Source organism: Anarhichas minor, unplaced genomic scaffold, assembly GCF_050575085.1.
Source record: "Anarhichas minor isolate MPS153535 unplaced genomic scaffold, ASM5057508v1 ptg000041l, whole genome shotgun sequence".
NCBI lineage: Eukaryota > Metazoa > Chordata > Actinopteri > Perciformes > Anarhichadidae > Anarhichas > Anarhichas minor.
Window position 1 is genome coordinate 3,193,100 of NW_027466487.1, and position 19,386 is coordinate 3,212,485.

Sequence of the window (19,386 nt, forward strand, 5' to 3'; positions counted from 1 at the left end):
TCAGAGAGACACTTATCCACTCTGAAACAAATGGAGACATTTAGGCCTTCATGGAATACAATGTGTGGTTGAAAGCCCTGACTATGCAATCTATTGAACATGAACTCATCCATGGACTGTTGGATTTTAACAGCAAGGTCACGGAGACGTTTTCACTGATGAAGAACTGCCGCACCTCCTTCCTCTTCAAGAAGCACACATCAGTGAGTAAAAATGTCTTTATTATTTAGAATATGTTGCGTGTATTGGCAGTGCGCCGTTCACTGCGTGATTGTTGCTTTGCCTTGTTAGTGTCCTCATGTTGGTGTCCTACTTCCTGTCTTGAGCGTTAGGCTATTTGATGTGGACAGTTCTTTAACACTGTCCTTTGGTGGTATTATGTTGGTATGGTAGATATGATCTGCATTAGTTGTTGTGATTGTAGATGGCATTGATCTGAGGCCCCCCCCCCCCCCCCCCCCCCCCCCATGAAATGTAGTTAACCTGGTAGAGCATGCGTAACATGAGTAGTGCCGCAGCAGTCAGGGTTCGATTCCAGCCCAGGGCTGAATGTCGTCAATCCCAGTGTCTCACCTCTCTGCTCTCAGTTTATTGGTGGGGCGAGTATGGTTCAAAGAAATAGATCAATGGTAACCTATATGTCTGGATTGCGTCATCAAATTTTGTTGTATGAATATTGTGTGGCCCCATCAGAATTTTGTACCAAAATCACCATCTTGAAACCCATTACAAACTGTATTGGCTAAAACATTGAGTCAAATTATTTAAATTGGAACAATGGGCTGCTGTGAGCCCTACATTAAAAATCATACAGATCTAATACCTCTGAACTACAGTTCTTGGAGCATTTATTACCTATTGACCGTCACTTTTACATTTTGTCACTTGATAAAAACTAATAATTAAGTTTTACTGATCTGATTTGATTGCCACCTTAAGGAGACACCTATGTGCGTAGATACCTAGATATATTTAAGAATCAAAATAACTTTATCATCGTGGATTTTCTCTTTACAGTAAACTGAATCCTGTTGTAGTAACTCATACTAGCCTGAAGATGGCGGTGGTTGCAAAGTGTGTACATTTTAATTTAGAGGGTTTGCTTCTTATTTTGTTTTTCACTAAAATACAATCAAACAGGAATCACAAAATATAAAATAATCACTCCAATCATTCTAGAAAAAGTTAACAAATTATTACTTTACATTTTTTCATGTTGGAATTGATATTATAACATCAATTCACTCTCAATCTGAGTTTGCAGCAAGGGATTCTTTTCATGGTATTAAGGAATAGTTTCATTAGATTAACAGTCTTGCTGAAACAAGTTTGCTCAGTTGTGATATGAGTTTGTGGCAAATTAAGTATCTTTATTGCATGTACTTGGTGCTATTAAGGACTAATTGTGAGCATTGTATATTAAGGGGAACTTTTTTCAGATTAGCAGCAGTTGTGAACTTCTGGGATATTGTATCTTTCCTGGATTGTAAGCACTTCTAAGCACATTTGGTTGACTATCTCGTGAACTAAATATGTGATTACTTATTATTGTAAAGAAAAGGGCTAATGAAGACAATACATGTAGAAGTGGCATGTGTGAGCGATTGTCATTAAAAACAGACACAAGTGAAGGTGCATTCATTTTCTTTTTTCAAATAATTGGTACAAAAATACCTTTTTTCTCATTGTACAAAAGTCTGTGCAGCAGGAAAAAGAACCAACAATCACTTAAAACACACCAAAAATAGAGAATCATCATAAAAGTCTAAACATTTTTATAAAATCAAAACAATTTCAATACTCCAAGATTCCAATATTTTGGTTCAGTACAGTAGTTTGTTACTAAAATGCACTAAACACACTAGCAGAATCTCTGCATTATTATTTACAGGGAAATTAGTGATTATATTACTTAATATTCACTTTCTTAACATTTTCCCTTCATATCTGATGCAAATACCCATAGAATTGGGACGTTCCCTTTGTAGTGATTGTAAATCAGGCTGAGTAAATCTGGTCCTTCGTCCTTAGTGACAATCACACCATAGAAGACACCACTGTGTCACGACAGAGCAGGAAACAAGGTCCCAACGAATACTGTTGGGATTGATCGTGAACAAAATAAAGAAGTCACTCGACATCGTCAGCAAAGTCCTGAAAATAAACCCCTTCTTGCTGTGAAGCACACAATCTGTGCAATGTTTTCACGAGACTTCCCCCATTGTTACCTCTGAGCTGGACAATCATTTAAAGAGGAACGTGAACTGAGAAGGTCCAGTGTTTCTCTTTAAGATGCATTTGGTATACGTCAGCCAAAAGGCATTTCAAGTTTGCACAGATCAGCTGTTGGCCTTGCATAGAAGTGGTTCTCTCTAGCGTTCAGTATGCAGCATTACAGGTTCCTGGAACAGTGTCACACCACATGACATTAAACCTCCCCAATTAAAGAAACAATACTCCTATTAGTCAGCTTACGGCTGCTCTGTGCATTTACACTCACTCCCATATATTCAAGAGTGATGCTACTGAAGATGTACCTTCAAAGAAGAGCGACTGTGCTGTTTAATTAAACTGTGCATTATTCTGCAGCTTATTACACTGTGCACTCTGCAGATATGTTAAAGTGTGTAGCGACTATGCTGAACATTATCTTGCTCAATGTGCTCCGCTTACTCTGGTTTGTTGTTCTATGTAAAGTGAAGCCTGGCAGTATGGGAGCTATTCATCTTCTCATTAGTCCTTTCTGTTCAGCGAGACAGCTTTACGACTGTCAAATGATCAGCGTGGGACACGAAACTAATGTGGGCTCGGGCAATTGAATTTTCCAATGACGGAGCCTTTCTATATTTTTTTGATTGGCTGCATATGACAAATGTGCCACGATGGACATGTTCCCTATTTCCACTGTACTTGGAATGTATATTTTACGAACACTTTTTTCTTTCATTAGAAAGCAAAATAAATTCCACCCTCCAATACAAAACGTGTTGAAGTCCAACACCGCTTGAGCGAACATCTCAACACCAGCATTTACAGTGAAAATTCACAGGATTTGCAAAATCCGTCTTCATTGGCACAGAAAGGAGAATATGGCCTCTTCAGAACGGGTGTTTCTGTACAGGCAAGAAAAGAAAAAAAAACGTGGTTAAAAGGGCCCCTCTAACTGCGCACTAGCTTGCTATGTAATTAAAAAAGTTTATGAAATGGTTATGTCTGCAGCAAATGTAGAGGCCCTTTAGTTTGGACACTTTCTGGCATTTATAGAATAACAATATCAAGTATGCAGAGACTGGAACAAATATTAACAATTGTATTCAGTCAACATGTAATGCAGAGCTGCACACTTTTACAGCACTACGATTAGCCATCAAGTAACCATGGAGCAGCTTCTGTGAAGTTAAATGTCACACATTGCGTCATTGCATCAGTGTGGCAATACTGTTCAGGAGTGAGACAAAGTGCTCTGTGTGCTTCCTATTTGTGTTTTCACAATAAAGGCTTACATTTGTGTCAGTAGTCTGAGCTAAGTTAGTTTGAACAGTCTCACCAAGTCACTATCATGTGGCTCTTTGTGTTTCAATGGCTGTCCTCGATCCATCGAGCCGTCTAAACGGTTATTTGTTTTAGAGTTGAGGTAGCAAATAAGAAGGAGAAGAAGAAGAGATTCATGTAGAACGTTGTGCCATCTTTCCTCCTTCAGAAAGGCACAGACATTTGGTATAACCCACACATGTTGTGGTGTGTGCTTAGTGAGAAGAAAGCTAAACAACTCTTTACATGCTCAGGCAACAGAGTGATTCTCTTCCTTCTTCAAATTATCCCCATATGTGAGGTTCAGCAGAGCCAACCTCTGGTCACTGGTCCTTCCTCCATTTGGGTCTGAATCTCCAGGTTTACCCACCAGGTCCAGGCCCAGGTCCTGCTCTGAGCTGCTGGGCTCCGCATCAGGATAAATGACGAGGAAACAGGCCGTAAGGAAGCCGAGGAAGGAGCCTCCAGAGGCCACGGCAGGAATGACACGCACACTGCCGACTGCGTCGACCACAGCTCCAAGGGCCGATGCAACCAGAATCTGGCTGATATAGACCTGGAAATGAAACGGGATTAGAGTGATTGAATATAATAGTACACACCGTGATGACACTCATGCTTTCCATAGACTCTTATCACCGCCCCTAGAGTAGAAAGCACCTGAATATTACACACATTTGGAAAAGTACATCATGTTACTTTAGCTCACACCCTAAACCTGCTGTGTCTCTGGATCGGTTCGACAAGAATAAGAATGTGCTCGTTTCAAAAGCAAACTCCTACTTGGTTGGAAGCCGCTGGTGGTCGGTTTAAGTTTAGAGCTGATGTATGAACGCTCACCTGGCAGGACAAGATAGCGCAGTCAATACCAAAGCCTCTTCTAGTGTTTGCTGGACTGTGGTGAATGTACTGAGGAGAGGAACAGTAGAGAAGAGACACATCAATCACATGTGGCACAGAGTCTCAGTGTGTAGGTTTTCATGATGGAGTGTTTAAGGCCTTTAGGTGAAGGTTAAAAACTATCATTATGCTGAGAAAGCTTACAGGCAAGGCTTCATCAGAAAACACCTCAAGTGATGAGATACAGAACAAATACAATATTAGTGTACACACACTCAGTGACAGTCAATGTTGACACATTTGAGGGTTTTGTTAATTGCAAAGCCTCTACCTGTAGTTCCAAGGCTTTATGACACTATATTATGTCATAAAACTATAAAACATGGATGCTTTTCTTGCATGTGTACTGACTGTTTGAGTACATACCTCTTTGATTTCATGGTACTGGCCGAGTAATGCATAGGGACAGTAGGAGATGCTCATGGAGATGATGCCCATGCTACTGATCATCACCATGGCCACATAAACATTAGGGAAGATTGCCATGACAGCGGTTCCTACGGTTAGAGAGACGAAAGCTGTTTTAAATGCATTTTAATTACATTTCACTTTATTCTGCATACCCATTAAGACCATGTGCAACTGCTCCCAAATCCGCTGTACTTCACCTTATTATTGTTCATTTGACCCAACTGACCTATTGAGAATCCCAGAGTTCCAACAATGTAGACAATCTTAATGCTCAGATCAAAATTATCCAGGTACTTCTGAAGGATTGCTGAGTGGAGTGATAGAAAGAGGGCGAAAGAAGACATTTGAATTATTGGAGGCAGCGTTTACTTGTATCACTGACCACTTGTTTTCTCTGTAAACTCACCAGTTAGGGGATTTCAATTCAAATGTAATGAAACGGAACAGTGTTTGTGTTTTACCAGAGCAGACAGCAGCAGTAGCAGCATAGACCACCAGTCCCCAGCAGCCCATCTGAACTCCTCTGTGATAGTTGAGTAGCTCCGTGGAATTGGCTGGTGCCTGGCCAAAAAAAGTGGAAGAATTTCAGCAATGTAATAGTACACTTGACTTAACAAACAGACTGGATGACTGACATTGTAGTGTTTATATTTGGCATACACGTCTGTGAAGCATGCTGGGAAATGAGGAACATTTTGCAAAGGATATCTAATTCGGATTATTTCGAATGTTGCATTTTCACATCATTCTCATTTTCACTGAAAAACATATGAAAATGATTACGGAGTGACTTTTGTGGGTTTTCTGTACCAAACAATGATGTTTTCTTAAATCTGTGGAATATGATATGTAGGCCACTACATCTCTGTAGCGTGACAATATTTAATTTGTAGCCGTATTGCGATTTTGGTGAAATGTTGCTTAATTGTGCTGAGTTTATACATCTGTGTTCCTTACTGCGTGGTCTCCGTGGTACATCAACTTAACTGTTTTTAAACAATAAGACACGCAAGTGCATGAGGATGAGCGAGTGCCTTTATGTGTTTACCTTGGGGTCTCCGTGGTAGATGACTTGCCCCATGAAATCAGTGTAAAACACAGCTTCAGCTATAATGGAGAACCATGTGAGGAGGTGACACACACACAATCTCCACAGCTGCCTTGGCATCTACCGAGGACAGAAAGGACACAAGGAATCAAGACTAGCAAGTGAGCATGAAAAGTAAATTAGTTTAGTTTATTATGTCTGCGACAACAGACCTTTAAATGTTGTAAATAGTAAAATAAGAGAAAAAAATACATCAATATCAAAGACATTTACAATTTACCTTCAACATGGACAACCAGAGCAGTCGAACAGTTGTACCCTCGTCTGGTCCGCCCTCACTGCTGGAGCCCTCAGATGACAGACTGCTAGCTGAAAGCTGCAGCTCTCGCCTGCTTGGACGCCGCTGGAGTTCACTGAGGTCATTCAGACTTTGGGAGGTGGTGATTGGCCGAGGGCTCCATGGTGCTATTTTTCGCAGTCGATAGCGCTGCGATCCCACTCTTCCGTAGTAGGAGAAAGTGAAGGAGGGCTAAAACAGGGGGGGGGGGGGGGGGGGGGCAAAAAGAGACCAACATCAACTTTTTCACATTTGCAAAATGACTATTACAAAAAGTAATTTAAAACATGGAACATCCAATCGCACCTGTCTGTAGAAGGTGTGTGGGTGTGGTCGTGGGGAAACTGAGGTGTTGGAGGGGCGGCTTGTGGAGGCGTGGCCTTTCATCGCGTTGCAGTGGTCAGAAGATGACAAGGCAGCATTGACACCATTGGAAGCCTTGACCTGCTGGGACATGAGAGAGGCACAGACGTACATATTAAAGGCACAAAGGGAAACTCAAACACATGGGACAAAATATCTGAAACACAGTAAAGCCTATTGAAGAATAAGGAAAAAAATCAAATATCGAAATACTTGTAACACTGCCTTGATAACATTTGTTTCTGTTTTGGCAAGGTAATTTAACACCAATAACACTTGCCATCATAACAGCTGATTTCACCCGATACGAGTCCTGTGGACCCTTACGCTCAGGCCAGTCTGGATTTGTAGGCTCTAAAACCACCATCTCATCAGAATGGGCCGGTGGTCCAGAAGGAGACGAGGACCCAATACTGTGGTTTGATGGCTTGAAAACATCGTCTAGCTCTGCCTGTGTCTCTGGTAGAAAGTGGTGCAACTGTGGCAGGAAAAGTTGTGACTCTGGGTCGAGGTCAGAATCCAACTCGATTGTAGCATCTGGCATGGCTAAGACTGAATCGCTTTTACACCGCACGCGCTCCACGGCGAGGAAGTCCATGTCTCCTTCCTCCGAATCCGATTCGTTGTCCTCTCTGCACGGGGCTCGAGCTGAAGCATCCTCCTCTGCAATCACGTCGAGTAAAGGTGGCGTGTGGCCAACGGGCCTGAAAGACAACTGGCTGGTAGACCCCCCGCTCGCCACATCTTTAAGCTGGTTGGAAGGTGCGAAATGTCGCTCGGGGATACTGAGCATGTGCAGTGTGACTGAGATGATGAAGATGATGCCCGCGAACAAGAAGAGGACCTGCTCCTGTGATTTAAACGCTTGGCCCAGAGCTGTGCCACTCCAGTCGAGGCTGCCCAGCATGTAGCCCACTGCTCCGCCGAGCCCTGGGGAGACAGGTATAAACAGACGCACAAGTCAGAGGTCTGTGAAATAATTTGTACAATGTCTATGTGGACTGTGTGTGTGTGTGTGTGTGTCCATACATCCGTGTAGTCTTACCAGCAGAGAAGGCGTGAATATTCAAGGCCATGTCTTGCTCGTCAGTGTCAGCAACATCGAGAAGGTAAGCTCTGATTGGTCCCTCAGAGGCATCAGCACTGAAGTCCAGCACCACCACACCTAGCATAGTAAGGACGATGCCAATTGGCTGGCTGCCGGGACTATCACCAACGGAAAGGCCTAACGGAACACCACACAATATATACAGATGGGGTTGAAACGGCAGCGGTACAGTGTTGATCTCCTTTGGAACCTTCTACTCACCTATCAATGATCCATTTAAGAACAGCGCCACTCCCAGCAGCACACCCACACACAGGGCCAGAATGAATGGTCTTCTCCGGCCCCATCGCAGAGTGCATCGGTCGCTGGCTGAGCCGATCACGGGTGTGAGCATGAGACCCAGGATAGGACTGAGGAACCAGGTTAAACTGTAATATTGCTCAGGAAGACCTAGAAAGGACACACAAACAAAATGATTCAAGACTTAGAAAACAGGCAAAGTCTCCTATTGTTGGACCAAAAGATCTATGGTATTTTACACTGATTTTTAAACGGATGCTATAGTGTATGATGTTGAGATCTGTAAAACGTTTCCATTGAGTTTAATTTACTTGTGTTATTATTTTAAATCCTGTCTTTAACTCTAACTACTGACTGAAGAACTGATACATAGCGAGCCCCAATGTACTTTATAATGAATTACTCATTCACGAGGCTCTGTTTTGTCCTGCCAACTTGGTACAAAACGCCTCAATAAGCCATCCTACTCAGGTTTCCTCCACAAAAAAAGGCGAAGGTTTCCCTACGTTCCATTGTTTATAGAAGCACAGCACATGAGAGCTCTGCATGCATAGCTGAAGAACCACTAGTGCTCTCAAGCAGCTTCCTTTTTAGGGTGGCAGGACCAGTGCAGACAATGTTAGCCTGTTACAACAACACCGACAGAAATCTGCATCACCTCCCGTTGACCGTCATGAGACAGAACTCAATCCTATACTGTAGCTATTACAGGATCAATGTGGTTTGATATTGTTTTTTACTGACGCATGACCCAAATATCTGTGACACTTGAGAAGCAATGCTGTCAGTCCTCAGTTATAATAAAAAACAGCTGTCTCTGCTCGATGACAAAATCCTGATTTTCCACCCCTTATAAAGAGCGGGCTGTGTGAGCTGACTGGTTCTCACAGGAACAACATGTTACCCATGCTGCCTTGCTCTGCTCCTGTCTGTCCTCTCCCTTAAGTCAACAAAACAGCAGATGACTTATTGCAGTTGGAAAAATGTCTCTCTCTCTCTCTCTCTTGTAAATGGGACTACAACAAGCTAAACTGAACACCTAAAAATGCTCTCAGAAACAATCTTTACAATTAAAACAATCTTTCTTACAATATTGTGACTAGGGAGGAAAACAGAGACCAACATGTGCTGTGTTAGACATTCTTGTCATACCTAGCCAGTGGAGAATGCCTTTGTTCCATTTCTGCTATGGTGGCAAACCTGTCATCTAACTACATAACCTCTGATTGGCTACTGCTGGGCAGACGGGTTACATGACACAGTGGTGAAGACAGGGAAATCAATAGGTCCAGTCTGGCTAAGGGCAGTCAAATTCCACGGTGTTGACACCGTGGGTCAGCCAATTTCCTCACACTAACCAGGTGAACACTGCCACAGATGTATCAATGTCTGTCTGTATGCGACTGTATTGCATCTCCTTACCTATCTGCAGCAGCACTGGCGTCACCAGGGCTGTTTCCATGGCGTAGCAGAACTCCCGTCCAAACATCACCGCCCCATGCATCACCCAGCGATGCAGAGGGATCCGCATACCCCTTCTATCTCCTCCTACTTCCGTCTCGCTCTCTCTCTCTTCGGCTTCCTCCTTGGGTTTCCTCCTCTCCGGAAGGCCACAAGCCTCCCTCTTTGCTTCTCCTCCCATTACAGTCTGCTAATGGGTTTATTTTGTTTGATGGTTGGTTTATAATCAGTGTATAAACACTTGTTGCTACTATTTTTCGATATGTACGCAGAACTGCACTATGTTATTATATGCTGATGCAACATGTAACGTCCAGGGTCTTGATCACTCACTGTGTAAGACAAGAGTAATCAGAGAGCATCTCTGCTGGTCGGCACATTGTGGATTCAAATAATCGCAAATAATTGAGGAGGAAGGAAACATCATTAATGAGATTACTATGTCCAAAAATGATGTAGTAAAAATATATTCCACTTATTGCATCATGTGGTATGTGGTATGTCACCAGTTGTGCAGCTTAGGAGCGATTGTGTGCCTCGCTGTTGCTTGTAGATTCTAACTTCAGGAAGAGCAGAGGGATCCAGTAACTTTGTGTGTGGTAAACTGTGAGAAGGGTTGGAATGGGTCCGTGAATGTGTTCGGTCAGTGTGTGTCGGCGGTTGAGTGCATGCAGTATTTGAATTGTGTAAGGTTAAGAGTGTTGCTCGGCTGAAGTCTGCGTGTGCATGTAAGTGCACTTCCTGGCACCTCGGGTGCAAGGGATGTGGAAACTTCTTGGCAGAGACCCACCGAGTGACACAGCAACCTGCAGAAAACAAGACACCAGTTAGATAGTAAGCTAAAGCTGTAAAACATTACAAGGGGTTGCATTGCCTTGGTGTTCACAGTCTCTGTCTTAACTTATTTTTCTGAATTTGGTATTCATAATCTACAGATACTGACAGATAAGACTGGCAAAGCACATTTTTAATATGACTTTGTTTTTTAGTAGGGTATCAAAGGACAAGGACTAGAAAGCCCCAGTGTGTTAAAATGTTTCACTTGGGTCACATGATGGGGGACAACAATCCTCCTGGCTTAAGAAAAATGCTGCCCTGCCCCAATGAAGTACACTGGCAATCAATTAAGCCTCAATACATAACTTAACATGCTATTACACAGAGCTAACGTTCTGCCTATGAGACGTTTAATGATTGAATGGACCTCATATAACAGAATAAAGAAGCAAAGGATGACGCAATTTTGCCACACCTTAACTATCTGAGATTACCATGCAGGTTAATTCATCAGAGGCATGAACAAAAGCAAGTTACGACACCAATTGTTAACAATTCAGTCTTTCAGTCTGTTGCAGGTTATCCAAACAGAGGTTGGGTCACGTATACGTTAACGTTTAAACAAAAATAAACATCGTTTTAAAACGCTTCCCACAGATGCGAAACACTCCTGTAGATGTTCTGTTGTGGTGGTGTAACTGTGCGCTAGAGTAACGTGTCGCTGCGCGTAGTGAGCAGTCTACACATGTCTTGTGTGATCTCCACAGGAATGCACGGTGTGTGTCTGGTAGTGTTGTTGGAATATTTTTTATACTTTTTTTATACACAATTTATACACAATTTTCTATACACATTTAGCTCGGGTGCAGCTCTGCTAACAGTATCGCTGACGTGACTTACCTGAGTCACCTACCGACCTTTTCTACAGTCTACGTAATTAATAACTAAAGGCATTATTATGTATCTTTTAGCGCGTGAGGATGGTGCACATGGCGCTAGTTGGAGACACCACTCCGGATACATTAACGTTAACTTTTGCATTAACTGTTTGACTTGTGGCTACCACAGCGAGCTAGGTTGGCTAATACATTAGTTAGGCACGTTAGCAAGTTAAGAGAGAGCAGTGCTGTCAAAGATATTAAGATGTAACATACCTCAGGTTCTACTCCGCTGAGGTGAAGTAAAAAAGCAGTTCCGCGTTATGTCAAATCTCGACAACGTCACATCAGAATTATTTGTTTTGGGTTAGCTATTGTAGCAATCTGGCTAACTGAAGGACCACTTGGTCCACGACACTCATCAATCTCATTGGTTTCCACAGTAACAAAGCGAGGAGGGGTCGTTAGACGACGCGTATTGCGTCATCGAGCTACTCACCTACGGTGGGCGGGGACTCACGATGACGGTGGTTTACTTTACGTTTATTATGTTTTCTGCTCTGGTATACTTCACAGGTCACAATGTAAATTGTCGAAACTACTTGTTTAACCTGCACCTCACCTAGTCACGTGTGCACATCATAAAAGAGATGTCTCAGTCTTATGACCAAATTGCAAATGATGTGGCACATTCGTGTCTGTTTCATACATTATCAATTGTTTGTGTCATGTTGATCAGATCTGACCCCCCCCCCCCCCCCCCCCCCCACACACACACACAAACATCTAGGCATTAGTTAATTGCATAAGTCATGTGTATACATATATTTTAAAAACTGACAATTTTTCTATACATTTCTATTAGACTTTTTTTTTGTGTCCTAGATGAATAAATTGCCCTCACATGAATCTTGACTTTCACTCATAAAGGGGGATGTGTAGAAAGACTGCATTGTAATTCCCCAAACAGCGCTGCATGTACAATTCTGCCCATGGGGTGTTTTTCTAATTTCATATTTTGGACCTTTGTGCTATGCAGTGCTGTAAAACAGTCCTGTCAACAAATTAGCCGACAGTACAAACAGTAAAGGCGTAAATGTGAATTATGTCCAATCTCTTGCAATCAATCTTCCGCATACAGTAATTTGTAACTTGTCACGTTTATATTGATAAGCCATACAGCAAAACATGCAGCCGTGTTGATTTTCATTCATTGACATCAGAAAATACTTACAGAGACAACATGGTTAAGCATTTTGACTCTCTTTTTTTGTAAACAATTACACAATGACTTGTCATTCTGATGGCACTGACATGTTTGAACCTGACATCATTTGTTCATCTTCTCCCGACCTACAACTAAAATCTGCAACGCCTGTGGCCAAGACTGTGAGGAGATGGACCAACGTGGCAAAGCTGGAGTTACAGTCCTGCTTTGTCTGCACCGATTGGAGTGTTTTTGAGGCTGCTGCCACAGACCTGGATGAGCTCACTGACACTGTGACATCATACATCAGTCTTTGTGAGGACATGTGTGTGCCGACTAAAAACCTTCTGCACATACAGCAACAATAAGCCCTGGTTTACTGAAAAACTCAGGCAGCTTCGTCGGGCTAAAGAGGAGGCCTACAGAAGTGGGGACAGAATCCTGTACAACCAGACCAGAAACACACTGACGAAGGAGATCACGGTAGCAAAGAAGAGCTACACTGAAAAGTTGGAAAACAGGTTTTCAGCCAACGACCCCTCGTCAGTTTGGAGAGGTCTGCGGATACTCACCAACTATAGGAGACCACCCCCCCACACTGAGGAGAATCACCTGAATGTGTTCTACTGCCGGTTTGATAAGCCCACTTTCACACCCCTGAAGTTCTCAGACGACACAGCGGTCATCGGCCTCATCAGGGACGGTGATGAGTCTGCGTACAGACGGGAGGTTGAACAGCTGGTGCTCTGGTGTGGTCAGAACAACCTGGAGCTGAACAAGCTCAAAACTGTGGAGATAACAGTGGACTTCAGGAGGAGCCCCCCAACACCATACTCAACAATACTGTGTCTGCGGTGGAGACCTTCAGGTTTCTGGGATCCACAATCTCCCAGGACCTGAAGTGGGCCTCCAACATCGACACTGTCAGAAAAAAGGCCCAGCAGAAGTTGTACTTCCTGCGCCAGCTCAGGAAGTACAACCTGCTTCAGGAGCTGCTGATTGTGTTCTACTCCACCATCATCCAGTCTGTCCTCTGCTCCTCTATCAGTGTGGTTTGGATCGGCCACTAAACAGGACAGAAACAGACTACAACGCACTGTCAGGTCTGCAGAGAGAATTATTGGCTCCAGCCTGCCCTCCATCATGGACTTGTACACCTCCAGAGTCAGGAAATGGGCTGGAAAGATCCCTGCAGACCCTCCACACCCTGGACACAAGCTGTTCCAACTCTGGTAGTACGCCAAAACCACCAGACACAGGAACAGCTTCTTTCCACTGGCCGTCACTCTGATGAACAATTAATCAGTCATACTGCACTATTACCTCCATTTGCACTATCACCTCAATTCCATTGTCATTGTTGTTGTATAGGTTTATAGGATGATACGAGAAATGTACCAAAGCGACCGAGAAAAACTGTAATATCAATTGTGCTCAAATAATAATTATATTAATAATAAGTCTTAATAGTTTGAAAAGTGGCATTATATTTCAATAATAATGATAATTGAGCATCTATCAACTTATTGGTTGCAGTTGTTTTTTTCTGAAACTCATTCCTCAAATATAAAATGAAGACTTATGAGAACGTGGTTTTATATTTTAATAAACAGGCAGAACTATTTGCAGAACCAGACAGAGCCGGCTTCACTACAACGTTGGTACATTGACGACTCGTTCACTAGAACTTGATCCGATGATTGTTGATGACAGAAAATTACAAAGTGTTTTCTTAACAGCATATAAAAAAAATACTTTGTTATCATGAAAGAATATTATTGCTGACCAAACATTCACATTGTAGCTGCTTTCACTCATCCAAGCGGTTTCTATTTGAGTGAAAACATTTCCTTTAGTTTCATACTGCAATAGTCCTTGAAAGGGAGTGCAGTGTTGCCCTCTGCTGCACAAAAGTGATGAACCTTCCCAAATACTCTTGCAGTGGATCTTCTGAGGTGCTCATCGTGTAATCCAAGCAAAACAAAACGTATCAATATCTTTCCCAATGGTAAACAGATACAGGTGTGCTCTGTTTTACATTGTGTTGCAATTGTGTAATGTTGAATTCCCTCCTGTTCACAACCAGGCATTGCAGTAAGAAGTTGATCCAAGTCTGTTTGACAGTGCATGTTCCCTTCTAATCAAAATAATGCAAAGGTCCCAGGCAGGAATCAGAGGGGGGGGGGGGGGGGGGGGGGGTCAACAATATCTCCTTTTGTGAATACCAGCACTTCTGTCCTGGCCAATTACTAGATATTCTGCATAACATAATTTACAGATATCAGTGGCTGTCTTTGCAGTGGCAATTGATTTATTTAGGCATTACAAACAGTATGAAATAAACCTTTTACATAGTGCTGCATCAGTTAAGACTATCCCTGCTGTGTTACCAAAATAGAAACTGTTTCAGTTTTTAAAAAAAAGATTTGACACAGAAAAGTGCAATCTGGACACTTTAGAGGTAAAATATATCACTACTATTACATCAAATATGATTATTTAAATGAGACTTTGCATTTTGTCACTATATGGTTCAAGTAATACTACACATAAGTCAGCTTTGTATCCTGTTGTATTGTTTGAATTTGGTGGCAAACTGGTCTAGCTTGGGGAAATCTTCCCACAGACTAAATATGTCCGTCTGTTGTCAGCGTCATAATTAATTCAAGTAATACAATTTTTTAGGTTGCTGAACCAGCTGAATTTGTTTGACTTTTTATTTTTATATTATTATAATAATCATTGGCTGTTGATCCTGAGCTCTTAGCACTGTGACATTGACCTATACACTGAAGCTGTTATCACTGGTCAGCATCTTACAGAGTCCGGATATATCAGCCACCTTTCTCCAGGCGACTGTGACGTCTTAGTAACTCTCAGTTTTCTTCACCCCATGTGAAAGAGGCTTTTACAGTGTTTGGTTCTTCTCCAGATTGTCTCTCTGCAGTGTAGTGGGGATCTTGGTCATCATGATCGTATTATTAGTGATGGCGTTCGCCGTCCCACCTGAGGCCTTGGAGCTGTGCTGCATGCTGATGATGTCGCCGCTAGTCTGCTCGGGCTCTGCACGGCGGAAAATATTTCTCATGGTGGCCTGAGGGAGAAACCAGCTGTAAATTATTCAGTGAATCGATGAGTAAATAAGCAATTAAATGAGCGATGGGTGGACAAATTCTGCCTGGAGGGAAGGTTGGATGAATAGATGCACAGGTGACAGAGAGGAAGGATGCTGGGATGAAGTAAAGTACTCCAGTCTTACCTGGAAATTATTCGTAACAAAACAGTAGACGACAGGATCCATACAGCTATTCAAACTGCTGAGAGTGACAGTCAAGTGGTAGGCTATCACATGGTGAGGCATGTCAGGGTGGAAGTACACCACCACCTGCAACACGGATAAGACAACACAGCCATGACATCACACACAAAGTTGTTACATTTGTCCAAAAATGTATAAAAGCAGCAACATATATTGCATAATCACCTACTCATCTTGATAACACAGTAGTTCCCAACCTTATTGGCTTGCTTCAAATAAAGCAATGTCTACTTGTATGTGATCGTTGAAGGCGTCATGTTATTTTATTTAGTTATTGATCTTATTTTGCACTTGTACCTCCATTTTGTGTATGGGTTCAGTGCTACTTGATATGTGCTCTCATTTTAATTTGTGTAATAATAATATATTATACTTTCTAATACTTCTACATCTTATAATTTACGATTATTCTTTTTATTTTAAAACAAAAGTCCAGCTGTCTCTCACTCACCTGTCTGATGTGGAAGGGTGTGAAGCAGACAGTGAATATGATCAGCACTGTGATCAGCAGCTGGACAGCCCTCCTTCTCCTGTCCCTGAAGAAATACAGTACTACTCAAAACCAGCACTGTGACATCCCATCAGCAGTGTGCCTCCGGTGCTTTCAGTCCGCTATGAATGCTGCAAATATGAGTCATTTTACCTCACTCCGTTTATTGTAGTATCCAAAGCTATGATACGTAAAACACTGTATTTTTATGTTTAGAGACCAGACAGGAATGATATTCTGCACTTTACTGTGTCTATGTATAGTGATAACAAAACACTGGTTGTACCTGCTCTGCTGCATCAGGCGGCGGTCGGCTAGTGCCCACATAATTCTCAACGTGAAGGCCATAATGATGATGAGGGGTAGAAAGAACTCGGTGATGGTGAGAAAGAGGAGCTTTGAGAGACAGCAGCCCGGGTGCTGGAAAGCAGTGGAAAGGAAGGAGTAGGTGACCACGATGGCAAACAGCCAGACAGACACACACACACATTTGGCCACACTTAAGTTCCTCCACCGACGGGAAGAATCAACCTGCAAGGACAAAAGGAAATATGTCGTTTTTAGGTTGTTTCTGGTTTTGATCCCCGGATGAGCAGGTATTCGGCGTGTTAGGCTTCAGAAAATGTTATTGAGACCGAACTAAAGGCCAAACCCACCTGCACGATGACGAGGTAACGGTCGACACATATGCAGGTCAGAAACAAGATGCTGCAGTACATGTTGACAAAGTAGCTGAAGATGTGCAGGTAGGAGCAGGTGAGACAGGCTCCCCCACTGTAGTACAGCAGGATGCGAGTCGGCAGAGAGAGGTTCACCATGAGGTCCGTCACCGCCAAGTTGATGGTGTAGATCACGGAGGTGGTCTTTTGCTTGGTGCGGAAACAGAAAACGTAAAGTGCGACTATGTTGAGCACCATGCCCACCTGCGGGAGAGGAGAATTAGGGTAGTTTGTACATGACAAGCATTACGAGTTTCGAAACTCATATAAGGATGTAGGTAATATTTACTTCTTTACTATAAGGGCTCCCCGAAAGACTGCCTACCAGGAATATCAGAGAGTTTATGACCATCAGTGCAATCCAAATGCCGTAAAATTCATTGTAGAGCCCCTCGTCTAAATGAGCCAGTCTCTGAAGATATGCTTCCATGCCACTGCTGTTACTGGGACTGGCTATTACAGGCAGCATGGGGAATGAAGTATTGATAAAAAGCCATGACTCAGTGTTGTTGAAGTCCATCATAATGGTGATGATGGTGATGATGATGATGACGATCCAGAGTTGGTGCAGACACTGTCAAACAAAACCACACAACGTTGCGTTATAGTCAACAATTACTTTCAATTTTAGTCAGGGTGCAATTTAATGGAAGGTTTCTACAATACCCATCTGATCTTTTCTATATTCAGGGGCTGCCGGCTATCCCAGCATGCATTAGGGTGACAGGGACACGCACGTACACATTAGTATTAGTTTAAAGCTTATGCAAACTCATGGACAGATATACAGAGCACGGCAAAGATTCTCTCTCTCCTGCCCTGACGTCCACTCACTCCTCCTCAGTGAGGTTGTTGCTGTTGGCATGACCAAACTGACAAAGCCACTTTAAACAAATATAAGACTTATTTAGATAATTATTTATAATGTAACTGTATTTATTTATGCAGCAATGTGGTGTGAGGGGTGTATTTATTTCAAGCTGTTTTAATTACAGTAAGAAATGTAGATATTAACTCTTACTGGCACACCCTTTTTGTAAAACACAGACATCTACCCCTTTCTGGCCAAGGTGTGACCTTTTCATGGCAGTCATAGCAGAAGAAGAAATTGCTTCATTTGAATAGCTCAGGTCAGATCAGATCTGAACAACAAATAGTAATTTTCTGCCTGTGTGAATCACTCGTGATCTGTACAGCCTGTTTATTTACCTCATAGAAAGATGGCGCATTCCTCTCATAATTGGGATAAACAGAGTGGATTTGGGTAAATTCTGTGTGTGGACAAGAAAACAGTTATTTCCCGGATATTTACAATTTCAAGTAATCTTATGTTTACATTAATTCAGTGGGTGCAGCACTGAGACATTTGCAACCCCAGAGAAACATTTACTGGTGAGAAGGCACGAGATGAGACATCCACTGATAGTAACATAACTGCAGAGTGAATAGAGCTGGAACTAAAGCTACAATATGTGCAATAACTGCAGAGAACAGTTAAAATGTGGACTACTTCAAAGGTGAACAAGAAAACTGAAACAGATATCACTGTGACAAAATGCAGCAGTTTATTTTTCCACATTTCACATGTTCACGGTATGGTGATAATTGCTTGCAGTGCACAAGCAAAATCCTGCTGTTATGAGACTTTATAAAATTAGACACCCGAGTTAACTACGTGACCCTTTCCATATGGTGTTTTCAACTGTGGGGAGGAACATATGCAAATATGAACTACCATCTACCAGGCGTGAATAATATAGACAGCAGAGGGCAGTCAGTGACTGTGCCACATGGAATGTATCTCAATAGGATATAATGTGAGGATGGATGGAAGGACAGATCGAGATCAGACGAGACATATTAACAACAGTAGAGTGTGAGTTGAGGACGATGAAGCAGATCGAGTCAAAGTCGTGAGAAATCCACAGGCATTTACAACATAACAAACTGTCAAATGAGGTGAACACCATATTTTCCGTGCTGCGTCCCAACGAGTTTCAAACCCCAAATTGGCTGGAGGCTGGAATGTTACCCTATTCTTCCATGACAAATGTAGTTTAATTGCTCATGTGAATCCCAGACTGGATAGGTTTGTGTTGTGTCTGCTCGTGGCTCACAACTAATCTCTCACAGCAAAATAATCGTCGGGCTGATGAAATATGTAGTCAGGCTAATGACAATAACATGCTCAGCTGAGGGTGAGGCATGAATAATGTGATTTATCTGCATTAATAAGATCAGTCAAGCCATAGAACATTAAGACCATTGAAGGAAATAAATGAGTGTTTTCACAGTAACATCCCCTGATATTGTTCATCTTACTGGGAGCTGTAGTTCATCATCGTTAACAGCGCTAACGAGCGTTATGAGCATTGCTCTGGGGAAATTGTGTGTTAAACCGCTTATCTGTTGAGAAACAAATGGCTAGGACAAGTAATACATTCCAGTGGTTTTCTATTATTTGTTGTCGGTGATGGTCTTTGGAAAGATGAATGTTGAGCCCCAACATATCCTGACCCAACTATCCAAAGCTGAAGAGGAGTGCTCTGTTGCACCTGTAGCCACACCCAACAATGATGTCATGGTGTCCTGAAGTC

The 19,386-nt window shown here is 42.5% G+C and overlaps 2 protein-coding genes across 2 annotated transcripts; both read right to left on the bottom strand.

Moving 5' to 3' along the window:
• Positions 1 to 1,633: 1,633 nt before the first annotated feature.
• LOC142969642 (solute carrier family 45 member 4-like) lies at positions 1,634 to 11,464 on the bottom strand. Its single transcript, XM_076109636.1, has 14 exons — positions 11,331 to 11,464; positions 9,361 to 10,205; positions 7,900 to 8,088; positions 7,636 to 7,815; positions 6,871 to 7,520; positions 6,534 to 6,671; positions 6,171 to 6,419; positions 5,891 to 6,010; positions 5,304 to 5,403; positions 5,069 to 5,149; positions 4,798 to 4,928; positions 4,372 to 4,440; positions 3,902 to 4,087; positions 1,634 to 3,113 (listed from the first exon to the last, which is right to left on the bottom strand). The coding sequence occupies exons 2-14, from the start codon at positions 9,578 to 9,580 to the stop codon at positions 3,099 to 3,101; spliced, it is 2,328 nt and encodes a 775-aa protein (XP_075965751.1). The 5' UTR covers positions 9,581 to 10,205; positions 11,331 to 11,464; the 3' UTR covers positions 1,634 to 3,098.
• Positions 11,465 to 15,169: 3,705 nt separating this feature from the next.
• Positions 15,170 to 17,840, bottom strand: gpr20 (G protein-coupled receptor 20). The gene is made up of 7 exons (XM_076109679.1): positions 17,811 to 17,840; positions 17,115 to 17,363; positions 16,727 to 16,993; positions 16,357 to 16,601; positions 16,032 to 16,116; positions 15,521 to 15,646; positions 15,170 to 15,355 (listed from the first exon to the last, which is right to left on the bottom strand). Exons 1-7 carry the CDS (start codon positions 17,838 to 17,840, stop codon positions 15,170 to 15,172), a joined length of 1,188 nt encoding a protein of 395 aa, XP_075965794.1.
• Positions 17,841 to 19,386: the final 1,546 nt, after the last annotated feature.